This window comes from Pithys albifrons, chromosome 14 (genome assembly GCF_047495875.1).
Source record: "Pithys albifrons albifrons isolate INPA30051 chromosome 14, PitAlb_v1, whole genome shotgun sequence".
In the NCBI taxonomy this organism is placed as follows: Eukaryota; Metazoa; Chordata; class Aves; order Passeriformes; family Thamnophilidae; genus Pithys; species Pithys albifrons.
Genome location: NC_092471.1, coordinates 18,767,282 through 18,788,658, shown reverse-complemented (window position 1 = coordinate 18,788,658; position 21,377 = coordinate 18,767,282). Strand labels below are relative to the sequence as shown.

General features: G+C 52.7%; 2 protein-coding genes across 3 annotated transcripts in view; one reads left to right on the top strand and one right to left on the bottom strand.

The window, feature by feature from the left end:
* The window catches only part of LOC139678345 (ubiquitin carboxyl-terminal hydrolase 12-like), a 38,549-nt gene extending 37,195 nt beyond the window's left edge, over positions 1-1,354 (bottom strand). The window contains exon 1 of one of the 2 annotated variants that reach the window (XM_071569097.1): positions 1,264-1,354. In XM_071569097.1, the coding sequence (XP_071425198.1) occupies positions 1,264-1,311 (48 nt within the window). In that variant the 5' untranslated portion in view covers positions 1,312-1,354. The remainder of the gene's footprint in view (positions 1-1,263) is intronic. The other variant, XM_071569098.1, reaches the window with a different exon arrangement.
* Positions 1,355-9,031: 7,677 nt separating this feature from the next.
* Positions 9,032-19,538, top strand: LOC139678339 (ras-like protein family member 11A-like). Its single transcript, XM_071569080.1, has 4 exons — positions 9,032-9,266; positions 10,564-10,620; positions 12,819-12,901; positions 17,709-19,538. The coding sequence occupies exons 1-4, from the start codon at positions 9,122-9,124 to the stop codon at positions 18,174-18,176; spliced, it is 753 nt and encodes a 250-aa protein (XP_071425181.1). The 5' UTR covers positions 9,032-9,121; the 3' UTR covers positions 18,177-19,538.
* The last annotated feature ends 1,839 nt before the right edge of the window (positions 19,539-21,377 follow it).

Below are 21,377 nucleotides of genomic sequence, written 5' to 3'. Positions count from 1 at the left end.
ACACGCCCCCACCGGGAGCGCTGCCCACCCATCCCCGCGGCGCTCCGGGCCCACCCACACCCTGCACACCTTTCCCACCAAGATTCGGGGCCGATTATCCCAAATCCTGCCCCGGCATAGCCACCCCGCTCCGGCCACGGGGACCCCTCACCGCCCTCACACCCCCCACACCCTTCACACCCCACTCAGACACCTTTCACACCCCTTACACCCCTCAGACCCCCCTCACACTCCTCACACCCATCAGACACCTCCCGCACCCACCAGACCTCTTTCCCAACCCTCAGACACCCCTCAGACCCCACATACACCTTCAGACCTTCTACACACCCCTCTCACGCTCATCACAGCCCCCACACTCCCTCACTCTCCTCGGGGCCGGCGGGACCTCCCCGAGCGATGTATGTAACCCCTTGTGCTGATCTCAGAGCGCCCCCGGGACAGACTGCCGAGCCCCGAACCCCCAGGGAGAGACTGCCGGGCCCCGAGACCCCCCCCGGGACAGACTGCCGAGCCCCGAACCCCCAGGGAGAGACTGCCGGGCCCCGAACCCCCAGGGAGAGACTGCCGGGCCCCGAACCCCACCGCGGGTGGCCCCAGGCCCCGAGCCCCGCCGGGAGCGGATGCCGGGCCCCGACCCCCCGCCGGGAGCGGATGCCGGGCCCCGAGACCCGCCGGGAGACACTGCCGGGCCCCGAGACCCGCCGGGAGACACTGCCGGGCCCCGAGACCCCCCGGGAGACACTGCCGGGCCCCGAGACCCCCCGGGAGACACTGCCGGGCCCCGAGACCCCCCGGGAGACACTGCCGGGCCCCGAGACCCCCCGGGAGACACTGCCGGGCCCCGAGACCCCCCGGGAGACACTGCCGGGCCCCGAGACCCGCCGGGAGACACTGCCGGGCCCCGAGACCCGCCGGGAGACACTGCCGGGCCCCGAGACCGCCCCTCGGGAGAGACTGCCGGGCCCCGAGCCCCCCTTCAGGAGAGACTGCCGGGCCCCGAGCCCCACCGCGGGTGGCCCCAGGCCCCGAGCCCCGCCGGGAGACACTGCCGGGCCCCCCGGGAGCGGCTGCCGGGCCCCGAACCCCACCGCGGGTGGCCCCAGGCTCCAAGCCCCGCCGGGAGCGGCTGCCCGGCTCCGAGCCCCCGCGGGAAACACTGCCGGGCCCCGAACCCCTCTGGGAACGGCTGCCGGGCCCCGAGCCCCCCGGGGACAGACTGCCGGGCCCCGAGCCCCGCCGGGAGCGGCCCCGGGCACTCACCATGGTACAGACCGCGGCGAGTCTCCGCACCGTCACCAGCGCCTCCATCCGCGCGCGGCCGCCGCCATCTTGGGCCGCGACTGACAGCGCCAGCTGCGCACCCTCTCACCGGGCCCTGCGCGGCACCGCCCTCCCTGCGCCGCGGAAAGTGCGTTCCGGGGCACGAACGGTCCTACGGCGGGGATGGGGATGGGAGAGACACCGGGATATGGGAGAGAGAGAGGGATATCGGATAGAGAGAGGGATATGGGAGAGAGAGAGGGATATGGGGGAGAGAGAGGGATATGGGGGAGAGAGAGGGATATGGGAGAGAGAGAGGGATATGGGAGAGAGAGAGGGATATGGGGGAGAGAGAGGGATATGGGGGGGAGAGAGAGGGATATGGGATAGAGAGAGGGATATGGGATAGAGAGAGGGATATGGGGGAGAGAGAGGGATATGGGAGAGAGAGAGGGATATGGGGGAGAGAGAGGGATATGGGATAGAGAGAGGGATATGGGATAGAGAGAGGGATATGGGATAGAGAGAGGGATATGGGGGAGAGAGAGGGATATGGGAGAGAAAGAGGGATATGGGAGAGAAAGAGGGATATGGGGGAGAGAGGGATATGGGAGAGAAAGAGGGATATGGGAGAGAAAGAGGGATATGGGGTAGAGAGAGGGATATGGGGGAGAGAGGGATATGGGAGAGACAGATTTGGGAGAGAAAGCAGGATATGGGATAGAGAGAGGGATATGGGAGAGAGAGCAGGATATGGGAGAGACCAGGATGGGAGACAGCTCGGGATGGGGGACAATGCTGTGATTTGGGAGAGACACCAGGATATGGGAGAGAGCCCGGAATGGGGCAGTGACGGGATTTGGGGAGCCTGGAATAGGGCACTGAGCAGGATGAGGGGCAGCCCCGGGTATGGGACCCTGCGGGACCCCCTCGCTCCAAGGGCCCTGGGATGTGGGACAGACCCTGGATGTAGGAGAGCCCCAGCATCCCAGGAGAGCCCAGAACCTCCCAAGCTGAGAGGGACACACCAGGATCAGCGAGCCCAACCCTCAGCCCTACACAGGACCATGCCCAGGAGTCACACTCTGTGCCCCAGAGCATCATCCAAACCCTCCTGGAGCTCTGGGAGCCTCGGGGCTGTGCCCACTGCCCTGGGGAGCCTGGTCAGTGCCCACCACCCTCTGGGGGAAGAACCTTTGCCTGAGATCCAACCCGACCCTGCCCTGGCACAGCTCCAGCCATTCCCTGGGTGCTGTCCCTGCCCTGACACAGCTCCAGCCATTCCCTGGGTGCTGTCCCTGGCCTGGCACAGCTCCAGCCATTCCCGGGGTGCTGTGTCTGCCCTGACACAGCTCCAGCCATTCCCTGGGTGCTGTCCCTGCCCTGGCACAGCTCCAGCCATTCCCTGGGTGCTGTCCCTGCCCTGGCACAGCTCCAGCCATTCCCTGGGTGCTGTCCCTGGTCCCACAGAGCAGAGATCAGTGCCTGCCCCTCCTCTGCCCCTGCCCGGGAAGTTGTACCTGCAATGAGGTCTCCCCTTAGCCTCCTCTTCTCCAGCTGGACACACCAAGTGCCCTCAGTGCCCTCACACCTTCCCCTCCATGCCCTTCCATCACTGCAGGACCCCCTTCACTCCAGGACTCTGGAGGGGGCTGTGCCAGCCTGGATTCCCACAAGGGGAGGGAAGTTCCTCAGGAACAGGAGCCACAGGACAAGGGGGAATGAGTGTGAACTGAAAGAGGGGAGATTTAGGTTGGATATTGGGAAGGAATTCTTGGCTGTGAGGGTGGGCAGGCCCTGGCACAGGGTGCCCAGAGAAGCTGTGGCTGCCCCATCCCTGGAAGTGTCCAAGGCCAGGCTGGACAGGGCTTGGAGCTGCCTGGGACAGTGGGAGGCGTCCCTGCCCATGACAGGATGAGCTTTAAGGTCCTTCCAAGCCTTAACAAGCCTTAACTCTGTGGTTCTACAGTCCCTGTGGGTTCCTTCCAGCTCGGGCTATTCTGTGATTCCCTGATTCCCTGGGCTCAGGCAGGAGCCTGGAGGCCCCAGTGGGATGTTTCCTTGGCCCAGAGTGGAGGCTGGAGCCCCACTGGGATGGGCAGTGCAGGTGTCACTGGTGGAACTGGAGGATGGCCATGGGGAGCTGGGGGATGGGGCCACCCTGGAGCACGATGGAACTGCCACTCCCAGGGCTCTTCCCAGGGTTTGGGAGCACCCACAAATGGGATTTGGTGGGAATGGGACAGTGTTGCCCCAGTGACACTTTGCTGTCCCACACTGAGTGTCCTGCCCCAGCACAACTGCTGAAAATGGAAACTGTCCAGTGTAAACCCAGGGAAAAGGAGTGGAAAATGCTCCTGAGCCACCACACAACTCTGCCCTCAGTACACCCCAAAGGCAAATGCTGCTCAGAGGAATCCTCCCTTGGGCAGCCTGGGCTGGGTGGGGATGTTTGTCCTCTGGCTGGTTCAGGTCTCCAGGCTGTGTCCAAGCTCGAAGGAGCCTGGTTCCTGTTCCATGTTACCCACGAGCTGAGGGTGTCCAAAGGTGGCTGGAGCTCCCTGTCACCCCCCCAGCATGACAGCACCAGTGCCACCCCCCAGCCCTGGCTGGAGCTCCCTGTCACTCCCCCAGCATGACAGCACCAGTGCCACCCCCCAGCCCTGGCTGGAGCTCCCTGTCACCCCCCCAGCATGACAGCACCAGTGCCACCCCCCAGCCCTGGCTGGAGCTCCCTGTCACCCCCCCCAGCATGACAGCACCAGTGCCACCCCCAGCCCTGGCTGGAGCTCCCTGTCACCCCCCCCGCCCCAGCATGACAGCACCAGTGCCACCCCCCAGCCCTGGCTGGAGCTCCCTGTCACCCCCCCAGCATGACAGCACCAGTGCCACCCCCCAGCCCTGGCTGGAGCTCCCTGTCACCCACCCCCCCAGCATGACAGCACCAGTGCCACCCCCTAGCCCTGGCTGGAGCTCCCTGTCACCCACCCAGCATGACAGCACCAGTGCCACCCCCCAGCCCTTGCTGGAGCTCCCTGTCACCCACCCCCCCAGCATGACAGCACCAGTGCCACCCTCAGCCCTGGCTGGAGCTCCCTGTCCCCCCACCCCCCCAGCATGACAGCACCAGTGCCACCCCCCAGCCCTGGCTGGAGCTCCCTGTCACCCCCCCAGCATGACAGCACCATTTCCCACCTCCAGCCCTGACCCCGTGGGAATATCTGCAGGGAAGGGAGGCTGCTTCAGTTCCCAAAGCACAGAATTTTTCCAAGGCCAGGACGTTTCCATCCTCTCTGAGTCACTGCCTGCAGTGATGTTCTCTGGTGCACCCTGAGCTCTCCACGTCACCCACTGCAGCCTCCCTAGGGAGGGGGTTCAACAACCCCAAACCCACCCTCACAAAACATCCTGGAAGTGAAAAAGGACATGTGCTCCTCACAGGGCTGCCACCAATGGCACTGCACCAAAATCAGGGGCAGGAAACCCAGAAACAGTGGAGTCTGAGCAGTGTTTAACCAGACTGAACTGTGCATTTAAATGCTCTCTCTCACACCCCCAGACAGAACCCAATGTGATTCATCACAGCTGGAACAGCAGCATCTGGGCACGTTTCCTCCCCCTTTGGCCTCAGAGTCAGAACAACTTGGTGCTGGGTATAATTATGGGGCTAAACCAGTGGTCTTGTCCCCAAAACACCTTCTGAGGTTACTGCTGGAGCACACACAGATGCACTTTTAATCCACTTGGCACACAGCCGGGCTCTGTGCAAGGTGAAACCCCAGGCACACAAACTCTGGTTCCTCAAGCATGTCACATCCCTTTCTGCTCCTTTCTTCTCTCCTCCTCTTTTGCCTCTCCCACCTTTGAGGGTGTTTAGTCCCTGGGAGCAAAAAGGTAGTTAAAGAATAGTTTTTGCTGAGTGCAGGGTGAGAATTGACCTTTTGGGTCCTGAGTTTGCAACAGAGAGGGTCAGCCAGAGCTGCAAGGATCAGAGTGCTGCTGTTGGGATGGGTTCAGGAGTTTTATCTCAGCATCTGCCAAGGCAAGAGGCCTTTCCCCAGGGTCACATTCACCATTTCTGCTCCAAAATGAGCCGTGTTTCTCCATCCAAGCCCCCCTGACATCGACATACTGTACAAAAGATGTACTAGAGGCAAATGCAGCTGTCACAGAGGGACTTTTGGTGGGAAGATCCTTTTTGGCAGGAAGGGCAACCTCTTTCCAATGTTCTGGGATCTTTGCAAGGTCGTTCTGGCTCTGCTCATCTCTCACTCCTTTTGTACAATGTGTGAGGAATCACTACAGCCAGTTTTAACAGCAACCTGACATCCCCCTGGGACAAGCACTGTGGTAATGGCAAATAGTTTTATTTTTGGGAAGCTTCATCTCTGAAGATGTGTAGGAGGGCCAAAAACAATATAAATAGAAAATCTTATAAAAGCAGAGCCAAAAGCAACACAGACCAATAAATAAATCTGTAAAATATCTGGTGTGGAAATAACACAATTTATGTACAACATTCAAAGGCACAAATCGTTGCATGAGCAACCCAAGGAGTGGTTTGTGAAATCTCCAGAACCATCCAAGTGTTCCCAAAGTCACTCTCAGTTTTGCAAACATTCTCCCTCTAACTTAAGCTATTGTTTTTCCAAGAGAATTTGAATTTAAAACATGGGTTTCTTAGCTAAATATAAGTCCATTGTGCACAAACAATGAAAGCCTCCTTTAAAAACAATTGTTATTCTACATGCCCAGGGTTATACAGTGTCAAAGAGTGTGAATCCTTCTGCATGGTTTCACTCAGTGAAAAGACTGTTCTGACAATTTAGAAAATCAGAGAAGGATCAGGCTGGAAAACCTCTGGGGTTGGTTCTATATCTCACTTGAATTCTTTCACAATTATAGGCTAAAAGTTATAAGGAACTTGAGAATAGATTTGAAGCTTTTGGAGAATGTGCTGGGGTTTTATTTTTACCCAAAGCCCTTCTCTCTGGGCAGAGATTTCTGCACCCAGTGGAACAAGCCTTGGGCAGAAGCACAAAGAGGCCTTGGCTGGTGCATCAGAAATTCAGACTGAACCCAGTTGCAGAGGAACTAGAAATGAACCCACTGCTCTGCTTCCAACATGCAGCCTAAAACTGCTTTCACATTTGATTTAAGCAGCCAGAAGCCCTCACAGCTGCCAAAAGCAGCAGTTCAACATTTCCTGCACCACTGCTCTCCCCATCCTGCCCCCACACACGTCCTCTCCTGTGTCAGCACCAGCAGCCACCCCTCCAGCACATGGGAAGCAGCTCTCCCAGCTCCTCACGCTGCTCCGTGCCCGTGGTCCTGACTCCCCTTTTCACATCCCACAGCCAAGCTCAGCAGCCTCTAAGCTCAGTTTACATTCTTCCCTCTGCCTTACATTTATCCAGCCTAAAGCTCAGCCTCCAGCTTTATGTGGCTCCAACTGACTCACTTCAGGGGATCCCTCTGGAGCTCCTCAGCACTGGCACAGCGTTGGGTGTCCCAGAAGGACTTTAATTGTTTCAGGCAACCTTGGAACAAGCCACGAGTTGTGTTTTCAGCTAGGAAGGTCTTTGCTCATACAGAATATTCTTCATGATCTTGTTTAAGTCCTCTGGCCTTTTTCCTGGGCTGAGACTCCCGTGGCCACCTAGAAGCTGATAGATATCCTCCTGCTTGGATTTGCAGGACTGTTGTGATGGATACTTTTACATTACTCACCAACATATGCTTTTAATAGCAAAATGGAACAAAGGTTCCAACCTCCTTCTCTGGAAGAGGCAGACAGTGACACGCTGCTTCTAATCCCAGATTTACAACATGTCCAGCTCAAGAACACATTTCAAAGTACTCTATTAATTGACCACAAGGTTTTGAGCTTTTTCCTGTTTCTCCTCTCGTTTGGCCTGTTCTTACAAAACTTGTGTGAGATTAAAGCAGCCTGGTAATGAAATTTCCTGGAAAAGATTTTTTTTTTTGTAGTGTTTTAGTGTTTTAAGTCTGGAAGCAAATTTACAGTGGACGATTTGAACACCATTCCCTCGGGAACTGTGTCCCCAAAGACACATGATCTGGAGGCTCCCTCCCAGGACCACAAGCTGCGAGAGCCTCCAAACATATTTTCCACCTCTTCATCAGCTGACTGTCATGATGGTCACAGTCATAGCACCCAGTGCTTGCACAAATACTGCTGCACAAGTAGCTCTTGGAGGGGAAACAGGACCTTAGAGAAGTGACATGTCCATAAATCTTCAGATTCTTGTGCTGATTTCACTGGACTGCTCTGTCCCAAAGCTGGAGTTTTGTAAAGACTGTTCACATCCTCTCAATGCTGGTGTGGAAACTGAGACCGTGGTCTCCAGAGCTTTGGGAAGGGGCAGCGCCCTGGGGACCGGCTCTGATTTCCCAGCCTCTGGTTGTGCCTCCCCCCCAGCGCTGCCCTCGGGCCCTGCTGGGCAGAGCTGGGGGGTATGCTGGGGGTGCAGGCGGTGCTGTGGCACAGCTGGGCACTCACTGGAACCTCCATCCTCCCCACAGGGAGCCGAGCCCACTTCTTCCTGCGGGAGCGCACGGAGCACGGGAAGGATCTGCATCCTCCGTCCCCCAGGGCTGTGGGTGGATCAGCTCGTGGTGCCGCTCTCGTTTCCGTGTCTCCCACACAGCGGGGCAGGATCCATGTCCCAGAGCTCCTCTGCCTGCACCGGGCTCGGCTCTGCAGCTCCTGCCCTGCAGACCTCTCTAGAGAATGAGCCTTTCAAAGATGAAATGCTCTAACTGCATTTTCTGTCGTTTTGTTTCCATCTGGTTTATATTATTTGCAGTTTTGCTTTATCTGGGTCATTCCCTCCCCAGTGTTCTTCCCGTTTTCTTCCCTGTTCATTATCCCTGGGAACTGGGAGTTGGTTGTGGTTCCAATTCCACCCTGTCACCCCAACAGGCCTGGCAGCCCCAGCTGGCCCAAAGCTATGCTCACTTTTCCTATGGAAGTCATTCTTCCTTCACTCCCTCTGTCTGGCTCACCCCACCAAAGGATGCCAAGTCCTTCCTCAGCTTCCCAAGGCTGTCACCAGCCCTAAATTCCCTTTTATATGCTCGGAGAAGCTGCTCTGTCCCAAGCCAAGGCTGCCCCACGTTCCAGCAGGCCATTAGGACTAACAACACGTACAAACCAGTGGCTCAAATGTATCTTGGAGGACACACATGTCAGCTGGGATTTGGGAAAACCCCACAGCTGCCTGGAAACTCTGAGGGGGAGAAAATGGGGTTGTTTTGCTGAAGAGGAGTGTCCCACCAGTGCTCCAAAGGGGCCCAAGTGCAGGACACAATAGGACAGGGAGAACAACAGTGAGCAGAGTTGGAGCCCATTGAAAACGCAAAGGGACTGGACAGGCAGAACCGGATTATTCAGAGTGGAATTAGGGCAGAGTATGGAGGTGACTGTGTCGTGGTGGCTGGAAAACAGAGGGAGCTCGTTTTAGCAGAGAGCCAAGGGACAACCCCGAAACAGGCCGTGGGGAGAGATAAAGGAGAGGCAGAGCAGCGGATGGAGGCTCAGGCTCCCCGTGCCCGGCTCCAGGAATGTCCTCGTTCCTCTTGTGATTGGCTGCGCAACGCAGGAGTCAGTTTTCACGGGGGCCGATCAAAAAGTTCCCTTTGGCTTTCCCAAGTCGCTGTCTGAGCGGAGGCAGCGGGGAGAGGAGTCCTGGCGCTGCCGCATTCCTGGGGAGGCTGCTCGGGGCGATGAGAGCGCTGCTCCCCCCGAGGAGCCGCAGCCGGGACCGGGCGCTCCGGGGCCGCTTTCCAAACTCTGCCCCGCGCCGGGCCGGGCCGAGCAGCTCCCGAGCCTGGCATGCGGCTCATCCCCGCGGCCACCATGGCTCAGTACTGCCCTAATTTCCTGCTGCTGCCCATCCCGGAGTGCCCCGCGCTGGACTGCGCGCCCACCAAGATCCTCAAGCTGGTGGTGCTGGGTGGCAGCAGCGTGGGCAAGACAGGTAAGGACGGGGCTGTGCCGCTCCTCCAGCCCGCTCGGCTGCACCTCGGGCACAGCCACGCTGCGAGTTTGCTGCAGCTTGCACAATTTAATGGGTGTTTGTTAAAGTGGGGCAGATCAGCTGTCGGGGTGTGAGAGGGCAGGGGAGGGAGCAGCGCGGGCAGTTCGGGACTCACGGGTGGGTCTCTCTGGTTTCGTGTCAATTATTGCCCCGCGGCTGAACCTGCACAGCCCAACACGGGACAGCGGCTCTTACCCCCTGCTGCAGGGGGTTTGTGCTCTGCACACAAATAGCAGCCTGCAAGAGGTGTCTTCTGTGTTATTCTCCAACGGAGATGGAAAGAAAAGAGGGTAAAATGAGCATTTTCGCTTTTGAATATATGGCTCGTGAGTTCAGCAAGTATTAAAACCAGATCTGACTGATTACATCTGAGATTCCACAGGACTCTGTGGAATAAATACTGAAAAAATACTGAATTGGTTTGGCTTTGAAGCAGCCACATTTTCCTGTTATTTTGAAGTAGTTTGTTGAAGATCATTGCACCGACAATTTCATCTAAGGGTGCTAAAGGGTGGCCACAGTGAGAAAAATGAAACTGTTTAAAATTAAATGTGTAATGAGAGTTCTTTGCAGATTAAACCATTTTATTTAGCCAGCAATTAAGTGGTTTTGCAAGTTACTAGGGATCTACTGAGAGGAAAGCACTGCAGGGATATAAGTTACTGTTGCCTTAATGTGATTGTAAGCAGCGTAATATATCAAGAAAAAGGAGACTGTTCTAATGTAAAAGCCACAGAGGTTAAGGTGGGTAAGAAGGCCCAGGGTGCTGCAGGAGCCCCAGAGCAGTTTGCTGGGTGTGATCGCATCTCACTCCTGTGGATCACCGGGAAGGACCATTCCATCCACAGCCTCACTTCTTGTGTGGCACAGGATGCTTAAATGTGGCGTTGGGACCAGATGCAGTCTCCTGGCTTGTTAAGTCTTTTCCTGCATTCTTTCAGAGCAAAGGACAGATTGTTTTACCTGCAGTCACAAGGAACAACTTCTGTGTCCCACACTGAACCAAGGGCTCGTTTCCAAGACAAGCTGTGAAAAGCTCCGTATCAGATATCACAGCCTGGCCCCAGACCTTTCTCTGTCGGTGCTGAGAGAAGCATTTGCAGAACAATGTGTGAGCCATCCCAAGATTAACTGGGTTTCATATGAGGCTAATTTTTCCAGTGAGATATTACACATGTTGTGCAAAGGTTGATTTTGGTTTGCATTGAGGCCCTGAATTGTTTTCATTGTTTTACAGCTCTGGTTGTGCGTTTCCTCACCAAGAGATTTATTGGAGACTACGAAGCCAACACTGGTGAGTCTCTCTCTCTCCAGCAGGGCTGCAGAGGGTTCGAAAATAAATCCACTCTGTTTAGTGGCTGGTGCACATTACAGGAAAGCCAAGTGGTGTTAGATGTCCATAAGGTGCATATTTTCAGCTAATAGCCTCAAGCTATGAAAGCAATAAATCAAAGGCTCGTTATTTATGATCCTTTCAGCTATTTTTTTTTCCTACTCAATGGAAAAGGATCAGAGTAAAAGGTTTGCTTGGGGACATACCTGTATTAAAATACAGATTCAAGGAACAACTTACATACCTCCTAACCCATGGAAAGCCAGTGCTGCTCTGCCTGGAACCCCAGGGAAGCCAGAGAATTCCAAGGGGTGTAAAAGGCAGTTCAGAAGGTTTTCTGTGCACTCCCTTTTTTTCAGAGGTTTTTATGACCAGAGAGGCTCCCAAATTGAGGTCTTCTTTCCATCAGACAAGCAAAGTGACCATCCCTCCCTTGTTGAATCCTGGCTGCTCAGAGGTGTGTCCATTCACAGCCTCTGCTCCCAGAAGTGCCACCTCCCCTGGGCAGTGTTCAGGATGGATCACGTGCCCCGTGCCCATTCCTGCTGTCACATCCCACTCGTGGGCCAGCACAGGTTTGGGTGGAGTGGACACGACTCAGAGCAGCGATTGCTTCACTTTGGAGCTGCCTGCACAGTTCAGGATGAGGGCTGGGAAACAAAGAGCAGTGCAAGACACCTTTGATCTCTGCCTGTCTGGTGACATACAATCTGGAGGCTCCTCCTGACAGCTCCCCCTCACTGGCCCTGAGTAACCCTGGTGCTTGGCTGCACTATCCTCTTCCTTTTCCGTCCTCCCTTCTCTGGGAGGTTGTACATCAAGTCAGGAGCTGTGCACTGGATTGCTGCCAGAGCCCTGCCTGGGAACCACATGCTTTCCTCATTAAGCTCCAGCCCAACAGCCATGCTGGAGGGGAACTAAATATGCCAGAAAAAAGAAACAGGTGGCAGTGGGTTTGTGCCCATCCAGCCGTTGCTTCTCCTTCCTGGGGGATTGGAGCACATACCTGGTTGTCTGCTCCTGGATCAGGAGTGCAACATCTTCCCATGAAACAGTATCATCTCAGTTTAAGATCTGCTCTGCTTAAAAAGCCCAAAATAAACCCCTCAAGGGCCACACCCCCTCCCAGTGAGTTTTAAAACACAGTATGATAATGTTGGATTCAGATGCTAAATTTCCTTGCATTGTGAATGTTTCTATGAGCTCAGACTCTTTTCCACTGGAATAAACCCACTTGTTTCCTTGAAACAAAGATGATTTTCAGAAGCATTCTTGTCACTAGCTGACCTCCTTGTTAATCTGAATTCCTCACTCTCCAGTAGCTGAGATTTCTCTGTGTTTGAGCTGCAGCACATTGTTTTAGAGGCAGCAGTGACAATGGTATTTGGACAAGACAGAAGGGCTGTACAAAACAGCTGTGCAGAGAGCATTTCTTCACATACCCACGTGACTGGTATTCAATTCTACAGAAAACCCCTGAAAATCCACCTCTGAAGTTGTTCTTGTTGCGACCATAGACAGTTCATAAGATCAAGACTTACATTTTCATTGTCACTTAGTAAAGTTCAAGCCCATAATAGTGATGGTTTTCTTAGATCTAAATCAGTCCTAGAGGTCTGAGCTGGCACTTGGCCCTGATGTGTCATCCAGATTGACCACAGGTCAGGTTCAAAGTGGCCACTCCTGGGGGATTTCAACCAAACTCTGCTGAAATCACACAAACCCAAAGAGCATCTGGGTGGTTTGGATACAGCCAATCCCTCTGTCCCAAACTTTTCTTCTTTAAAGACATCCAGAAAAATGCAGTAGGAAACAGCTCATTCCTTTTCCCAGACAACACCTGGATATCTTGGTTTGAGATTAGATATCAATGCAGTTCACATTTTATAAAGTGAACAATATGGATTGGGACCTGGCTGGGATTTATGCACCCACTTGGAGCATTTGATCCCATACCAAGTGCCCCTTTCCCAGCCCCATCCTGGCTGTCCATTCAACCTCCCCAGCACCCACAGACCCACCTCACTCAGCACAGCCACTGCAGTGCCACCCATGTTCCACACACCCAAAGCCTCAAATCTCTGTTTCAACAGTTCCCTTTTGCCTTTCTGCTCTTCCTCCTCACCAGCCCCTGACTAACGCTCTCCCTTCTCCACCAGGTGCTTTGTATTCCAGGAAGTTCACCATAGATGGGGAGCAGATCTCTCTGCAGGTGCAGGACACTCCCTTTGTCTCACTGGAGGTAAAACATCTGCTCGGTGCTTTGCCACACACTTACTGTCTCCTGTTTGTTGCCAGCACTTCCACCTCTAAGTAACTCCACTCAGCAGCAGGAAAATGCCTGGGCCTAAACCCAGGACTAACAGAGGTCCCTTAAGCTCCACCAAAAGGAGCCCTTGGAGTGGTTAAATCAGGCTCCTGAAAGAGTAAATCAGAGTTAAACCAAGTCTGTTCCAAACACATGAGGGCATCCAGAGACTAAACTGCAGGAAATCGCTGATCTGGTTTGTTCCTGCCAACTCCTGGGTTGTTCTATTTCCTGTCAGGTGGTTTCTGTCCCTGATGGCAGAAAACTCACCTGCCCGGAGGCCCAGCTGGCTGAGCTTAGACCTTTCCACACACCCAGAGTCCCCCACATAGAAAAGTGTTTCTTTCCAGGGGACAGCCCTCCCAGCAGTTGTCACTCTCAGTGCTTTGCTCTGGTTTCCTTGCTTTGTTTGTAACTAATTCCTTATTTTTAAGGTGTTAGAATTCACCTACCCCCCTCTTTCTATCAGTGTTTTAGATATTCTATAGGACCTGATGATCTTGGAGGTCTTTTCCAACACTAAGGATTCTATGACTTTCTAGATTTCATATTTCACTGGGAACCTGCTTCTGGAAATAATTTTCCAAGGAGGATTTAAGGTTAAGATGCCTCTCCTTGAAGATCTGCTTCACATGCAGAACAGGAGGATGAAAACAGGGTCAAAGCAACAGGAAATGTATTGAAATTTGGTTTTACCTGAGTGGTGGAAATCTCATGAGAGCAATAATTCCTGTAGCACAGCTGAGATGTCATGGGGAAATTGAGTATCCTCTTTCCTCCATCAAGCCTAAACATCTTGGTGTGGCCTTAAGCTCAGTCTAAACTTAAGCTTGGCCAGAGATTTGTCTGGATGGGATCACCACCTTCTGTCCCTGTGTTTCAGGCCAGCCCTGGGCAGCTTTGCAGGGTTTTTTTTCCCTCCCCAGAGCCCTCTGTGCCTCTCTGGGCTGTTACAGGATGGGACAAGCAATGCTCCTCAGCCTCCATTCCCACTTCCAACTTCTCCCATGACTGAAGTACACTGAGTGGAAAGCTTTGGTGAAGTTCCACTCTCTGCTGCCTCTGGGGTGCTCAGAGGGGGGTGAGGAGCCCTCCTTTGCTCTGGACACTAAAAACCAAACAAAAGCTGCTGTGCAAGTCCTCCAAATGAATGTTCAAGTGGGACTGCACAGCCCCAAGGCCCTTTGCCAGTTTGCCTGGGGAGGATCTGCAAAGAGGAGCTGTGGGTGGTGATCCCATGGCTGGGATTGCTCTTCTCACAGGGAACCCCCTCTCTGCTCTATCCCATGCACAAAGGAGGCTGTGGAAGGATTTCATTCCCTCTTTCAGACCAGATATATGTTGTTTTCCTGTTTTTATTAAGACTGTGCTCTGTAGTTCAGGGGGTGTCACCAGAGCTCCACAAAATTTAGTCTTGCCAACAGCTGAGATTTCTTAATCAGAAATAATTTTAATTTAGTTACGAGAGAGTTTCACTTTCTTTGTCCCAGTCAAAGGTCTGCACAGCAATCCCCACAAACATCCTTATCCCTGTTTCTGTTTGCATCAAATGGTGTGTCTGAAACAACTGGAGGGACTGGTCCCTAACAGGACTGGTGAAAACTGAGAATAGGTTGTGTTTTTTGTTCAAATCCTTGAGGAACAGAGTCTCTTGCACCCTGCAGGCTGAGCACAGTGTTTCAGGAGGAAGTCACGTGGAATCCCTCGGGATTCAAGCACCAGAAATGTTAAGAGAGAAACAGAAGCAAGCAGATAACTGGTTTTGTTGGGTGATTCGTTGCTGCTGGGTCTATCCATAGCAAAGGGCTGTGTGCTTCAAAATCCATTCTGGAGCAGGGATTTCCATTTAAAAAGTAGCCCATTAGCCTTTGATTTTCCCAATAAAGCATTCCACTTGGGATTATCCCCCCTGTCCCTCCCGGGTGGGCCGGGCTGGGTAACCGAGTTTCTGCTCATTAGGGCTCCCTGGATGTGCCTCCCCTCCAAACCAAACGCTTGCCAGTGCAATTAGTTCTCTTTTTGTGCCATGAAAGGAGTTTGCTGGTGAAAAGAGGCCTCCAGGCCGTGGATGGTGGCTGATTATCCCCGGAGTGGGGACAGTCCAGCAGTGCAAACTGCCCTTCTGCCCCCCGGGGCTGCTCTCACTGACCTCCAGCAGGGCTGGGGTGAGGATGCTCCTCACTCACTGCATGGGCAGCTCTGCTGGGCTGGGGGGCTCAGGGGCCTGGGGAGGAGCGAGGAGAGTTAAACACCTTCACCCTGACAGGGTGTGAGCTGGCAGGGGACCACAGGGTGTGATGAGCCTCTGTGGGCAGTGCTGAAATACCCACTAAGGGCAGCTGGTTGGCACAACTCCTGATGAAAACTGTCAGCCTAATTTATACTCTGAGCCTTCAGAATCTCTGCTTCCTTCTTCTCACAGAAGAGCTTGTCAGTAGTTCTTTTTTTACTGCCTGATCTACCATAAAAGAGCTGATTAGTTTTACTCCTTTCTACCTCTACTTCCTGAATTTAGGCTTTGTAATCCATATTTAGGTGCCTAAATAAAAGTGATCAGTTGGGGGAGGTTGCTGAGCACATGCAAATTCTGTTAAAATGGGTGTGAGTGGCAGGTATTTAATCTGTAGATAATGGAACATGTGCTCTAATAGTCACACTGAACTCAAGGAAATGTCCTGAGTGGCATTTTGCAACAATAATAAAAGTTTGGGCTCTGTATTTATGATGTTGAACTCCCCCCAAAACACACAAAGGCCTCTAATTCCTCCCAGGTTCACGAAGAGCTGGACACAGAATGTTCTTGGTGCCTTGTTGGACAGGAAAGCAGTGACAAAGTCCCAGCAATGCTGTCATGTTGATGGGAACATCAGTCCTTCCACTCCAGGCAGTGGCTGCAGAGGGATCTCCTGGCTGGGCCACAGGCAGCAGGGACAACAAAGGGGCAGGATTAGCTGGAATAGCTTCATCCTGAAAACTGAGCAGGTCTCTTTTCAAGCCCCACATTCATTCTGAGCTCCCAGTGCTGGTGAGTGGTGGCTGTGTGAGTAGGAGTGGGGATGGGCTGAGCAAAGGTGTGACCAGCAGAAATGATATGAACTCATCACTGCCAAGGAGATCTCACCTCATTTGCAGTTCCTGTCATTGGTTCTTTGTAACAAATTGCTTTCTTGAATGCCTTTGGCTATCTGGAGACCTGCAAGGCAGGAAAACCTGTCAGGCTTCTCCAAATAGAGTTAGTGAGGATCTCTGTTTCATGGAAACTGAATAAAGGACTGGAATAAGCCCTAAATCACACCATGGGGGACACTGAATGACAAGGCTGCTGAATTTTATAGTGTTCTTACTGTGCCCATGACAGTTTTATCCTCAATATCAGTGGGAGTTTCTGACAGGTTTGGTGCAGTAGAATACAGAGCAAACTTTCCCACAGCAGTATTTTGGCTGTTCTCTTCAACCAATTTGCTCTGCCCCCTCTCCATTTTATTGCTTACCTGGAATGTGTTCATGGAGTCACAGAATCATTTTGGTTGGAAAACACCCATCAAGCCCATCCTGTGCCAAATGCCCACCTTGTCCCCCAGCCCAGAGCACTGAGTGTCCTTCCTTGGGCACCTCCAGGACTGGGCACTCCAAATCTCCCTGAGCAGCCCCTTCCAGTGCCTGCCCACCCTTTCCATGAGGAAATCCCTCCTGCTGTCCCCCCTGCCCCTGCCCTGGCCCAGCCTGAGACTGTTCCCTCTGCTTCTGTTCCTGTGCCCTGGAGCAGAGCCCGACCCCCTGTCTTGGCTCCCCGCTCCTGGCAGGGATTGCAGAGCCAGAAGGTCCCCCCTGAGCCTCCTTTTCGCCAGGCTGAGTGACCTGGCACAGTGTGACTGGCATTTCCCCTGTCCCTGGGGGATCCAGAGAGGCTTCTGCCTGTGGGATGAGAAAACCCCACACTGACACTGAGCTCTGGGTGCTGTTGGTGCTGTGGGGCTGTTGGCTCCCTGTTGTCCCTGCCCTCTGTGCTGGTTTAAAGGCAAACCAGCAGGAGAAATGAACCCAGACCAGGAGAGCTTGTAAGTCAGAGTTACAATTTAGTAACAATATTACAATAAATGCAGTGGCACAAACAGAAATTGGTTTTAACCCACAAACCCAGAAGCGTAACCCAGTGGGGTTTGGTGGCCCCTGTGCTGAGCTCCACGTGGTTCCCTGGAGTCCAAAATAAAAGGAGGTGAAAAACCTGTTGGTGCAGATGATGTCACAGTCTGGTGGAGAGTGGTGGGCTCCTCCTGTCCAGGTTCTGCTCCTCCTCTGGATCCCACAAGTGGTCCCCCAAGTCCCCAAACCCCAAGATTCCATCCCCTCAGGTGCCGGTGGGAGCCCCCAGTGCCTCCCCCAGGGCAGGGAGTTCCACGCTGGGGGATCTGACTCTGGCAGTCAGGGGGGATTTTGGAATGGTTGCTGGCCCCTGAGCAGAGCTGAACCCTCAGGTGGGTGTGGAGGTGCCAAGGAGTCCCTGCAGGGCAGTTCTCCCAGCTCCTCTGCCAGGCTTCTTTCCCAGCCAGCTCCCAGCCTGAGGGCTCAGCTGTGCCCTGGGCAGCTGCTGCCAATGGGCCCTTGGGAACAGTTGCTGGGCAATGGCCCAGAGGGTTTAGAATGCACAGCTTTGGTCACACCCACACAGGGATAAACTGGTCCCACCTGCTGAACTGGGACACTCCCCTTTTCCTGACATCCCCCTCTTGCCTTGGCACAGGACGACACCGACAGCATCTGCTGCCAGGAGCAGATAAACCGCTCCATCTACTGGGCCGACGGCTTCGTGCTCGTTTACTCCATCACGGACTACGAGAGTTACCGCGTGCTGCGCCCGCTGCACCAGCACATCCGCCGCATCCACCCCACCGCCAACCTGCCGCTGCTGCTGGTGGCCAACAAGGGCGACCTGCCGCGCGCCAGGCAGGTGCCCTGCAGCGAGGGGCTGCGCCTGGCCGGGGAGCTGGGCGGCTCCTACCACGAGGTGTCGGCGAGGGAGGGCGGCGAGGCCGTGCACGAGGCCTTCCAGCAGCTGTGCCAGGAGCTCAGCAGGGTCATGGGCAGCGCCGGCGCCGAGAAGCGCCGCGGCCTCCACCTCGCCCGGCCCAAGTCGCCCAACATGCAGGACCTGAAGAGGCGCCTGAAGCAGGCGCTGACCTCCAAGGGGAAATCGGCCACGGCGCTCTGATGGCGGTGCTCCCCAGCCTGACTGAGCTGTGGCACCTTGGCCAGCAGTTGGGTGAGAGGCTCCTCCACTTCTCCTCTGCATCTGCCTTAAAAAGGCCACAGCTCGTTCTGCAGAGGAACTCACAGGATTTGCACTTTGGGGCAAGAATTTACAAACTGGGATATAAAACCAGGATGTGTGTATGGCTTGGCTTCGAGAACGAGGATTTGGGAAGGGCTCACCCACGTGGGTGTGTCCTTGGAGCCTGCACAGGGGATGTTTTAGGTGGAACTGCCCCCACCCAGTAACTCCTGAGGTTCATCTGCCACGGCTGAGCGAGCTTGGATGGGACAGGGAAGTCCTCAGGACTCGAACCTACAGCCCTCCAGTACTCCCAGGAGGTCTCCCATCCAAGTACGACCCTGCTCAGCTTCCAGATCTGACGGGATCAGTGTCAGGGAGGATTTAACTGCCTCTAAAACCAGTATTTCCGTGCTGAAAGGAGCTCGGCCAGATGGTTTAGTCTTCAAGAAGGGATTTGATTAATGAAAATAATTCAATCCTGCTTTTAAGAGATGTGTCTCTTCCTGGGGGTGGCTGTGCTCCCAAACACAGTCCCTGAGCCACAGCGAGGCGTGAGGAGAGCGACGTGAGCAGCACTGAGCAGCAAAGTGTCCAGACTGGTTTGGTCACAGCAGTGGAAAACAAAGGCAAAAAGGAAATGAAGAGCACAAATAGTGAAAAGTAGTAACTGAAAAATTTTAAATTGCAGTTTAGAAAGTGTTCGTAGCAGCCTGGGGACAGATTTGCTCAAATGCAAGTTGTAGCCTCACAGTGTCTCTTCAAAGGCAGATTTTTTAAAATATCACTATTTTTCCAGATTGTTTTTCTTTAAAAGCACATTGACTGTTTCTGAAAGGTGATTATTTCAGCAAAATACATCCTTGGGGCAGTGATTTGTAAGCCATCTCTCAATGGCACATCTCTCATTTTTCTGGAGGTGCCCTACATGGCAATGGGAGAGGAACAAAGAGATCAGAGAGGTGTAAAACCTGCCCCAAAATGGACTGTATTGACCAAGAGCAAGGAGGGCACCTAAAACTACTTTTTTTCCAAGCCAGTTGGACTTCAAGATGCTGTTTTAAAGAAACAAGGCCTTCACATGAAGTATATTTAAATCAGTAGGTTTATTTTTTGAAGAAGAAGAAGAAAAGGTTTTATGATGCCTGAAATTTTGGGCTTCGGGGATTGCTGGTTTTGTTGTTTTGCTGAAGACCAGACTTCACTGGTACCTCCCAGAGCACCCAAATCATAATAACACCTATTTCAGTGGCAGTGCCTCACTGGGCTGTGTCCCAGCACATCCAAGGATTTGAAGCTGCACCCCATGACCTTGCCTGATTTATTTATGGAACAACACCACCAACTTCCCTCATTCAGTTCTCAAGGAGAGTGGGAAGAAACGGGCTTGGACCACGAAAAATTCATGATGCTACAACCTTTCCTTCCAAAGACTCATGTGAGCAGCTCCTGGGACCATGAAGTGAAGTGAATCTCAGTGATTCCTACTCAGGGACACAGAAGGGGAACCCCAGATTTGATGGATATGGAAAAGACTCCCAGCTGCAGTTTCAGCTGAAAATAGGAGCTAAATCAACCTTCCACTCATTCTGAGGAGCAAAACTGTAAACTGAGCCTGATGAGGATTTGTGTAGCTCAGGGCTTGGAAATGTGTTCTGTATTTTTGTGTGCCCACGTGAGACAGCTCTGATCACCTGGATTTGCCTTATCTACAGCTCACTTTCTGTTTATTTATTGTTTTCCACAGCTGGGCATTGGAGAATGTCTGTGTTCTGATTAATTTAGAATTCTTTTATTCCCACAAGTGACCTGCACCTGTTCTTAAGTTCAGTTTCAAGTGATGGTGGGAGGGGAGAAGGGAAGTTGAATCACCCAAACAGGGACTCAGAGGAGATCAGGGACTTTCTGCTTTGGCTAATGGTTAATCACCAATCTGATGTTTCATTAATCATTGCAGGCACTTCAGAATGGTATTTATGGCTCAGAATTTCAGTGTTTTAAATTACTAATAGCACAGCTCAAATATTGAATGTAAAGATTCAATAGCTCAAATATTGAACCTAAAGATCCAATATCATGAGGTAGAGCAGCTTGTAAGAGACACACAGACTGAAATATTTTTCTATTGGAAAAATGATCATCAGTTTTGAACAACAATTAAGTATTTTGCCATCCCAGTACTTTGTACAAGGGCTAAATTTGCTGAAGGCAATTTGCTGACATCTATTTTCATAAAAGCCTAAGAGAATTTGGTGCTCCAGCTTGTTGGATTTGTTTGTAACTCGCTCCTCCAGCTCTAATCCTTTCTTATTTGGGAAGGAAGTTCATCTGATTTCAAACCTGTCCATGTTTTATTTTCATCAGTGATTAATAAAAACATGCAAGGTCTTTCCTGAGTAGTGAATAAAACGGCCCCTTCATGTCTCACAGCTCCAAACATTCCTTGTTTACACTAAAGGATATTGTTTTCCCTCTTGTAACCTCAGACACCCTGCTTTGCAAGTGCACAGAAATATTCCTTACACAAGTGAGTATTCCCACTTTCCTGTGGGGGAAACCCCTACATTTTAGCTAAAGGAAAAAACTTAAAGCCAAAAAATATTGAAACACTCAAGTCTCCTCTGAAACACCAACTTGTGGCAAACATTTATTCTGCTACAGAAACTTCAGTATTTCCTTTGTTTGACCAGCAACACTGATCCTGTAGTGGCTTTGACACTGGTTTTGAGCCAGGATGTACCATCTACAGAAGGCAGAAAAGCTCAGCATGGGTTCTGGGGGCAGCAGCTGAGCCCCAGAACATCCCTGTGCCATGAGGGGAGTGGCAGCAGGAAAGGCAGGGAGAAAAGAATGCTAGAGAATGAAATGCCTAAAAATAATCATGTAAAAGATCAAAGTTTAGTCATGTAGAACCTGATCCTGAATTAGAAACTTCAGGCTGCCAGGGAAAAACATGTATTCACTGAAGGTTTAAATTAACCCTCTAGAGAGAAGGTACTTGACATAAAGTCAAGAGAGGAAAGGGGAAAAAAAATATTTGAGAGTGTGGGGTGTTTTTTGGGTATCAAAGAAAATTCTCTTCTCAGTTGTGTTGGTTTAGTGCAGACTAACCCTGCTGGAATCGATACCAACATACTGTAG

Bases quoted from the DNA above. Each gene is read 5' to 3' on its own strand.
- LOC139678339 (XM_071569080.1), top strand. From the start codon at position 9,122: ATGCGGCTCATCCCCGCGGCCACCATGGCTCAGTACTGCCCTAATTTC. The intron at 9,267-10,563 runs GTAAGGACGGGG...ATTGTTTTACAG, and splicing joins CAGCAGCGTGGGCAAGACAG to CTCTGGTTGTGCGTTTCCTC. The intron at 12,902-17,708 runs GTAAAACATCTG...GCCTTGGCACAG, and splicing joins CTCCCTTTGTCTCACTGGAG to GACGACACCGACAGCATCTG.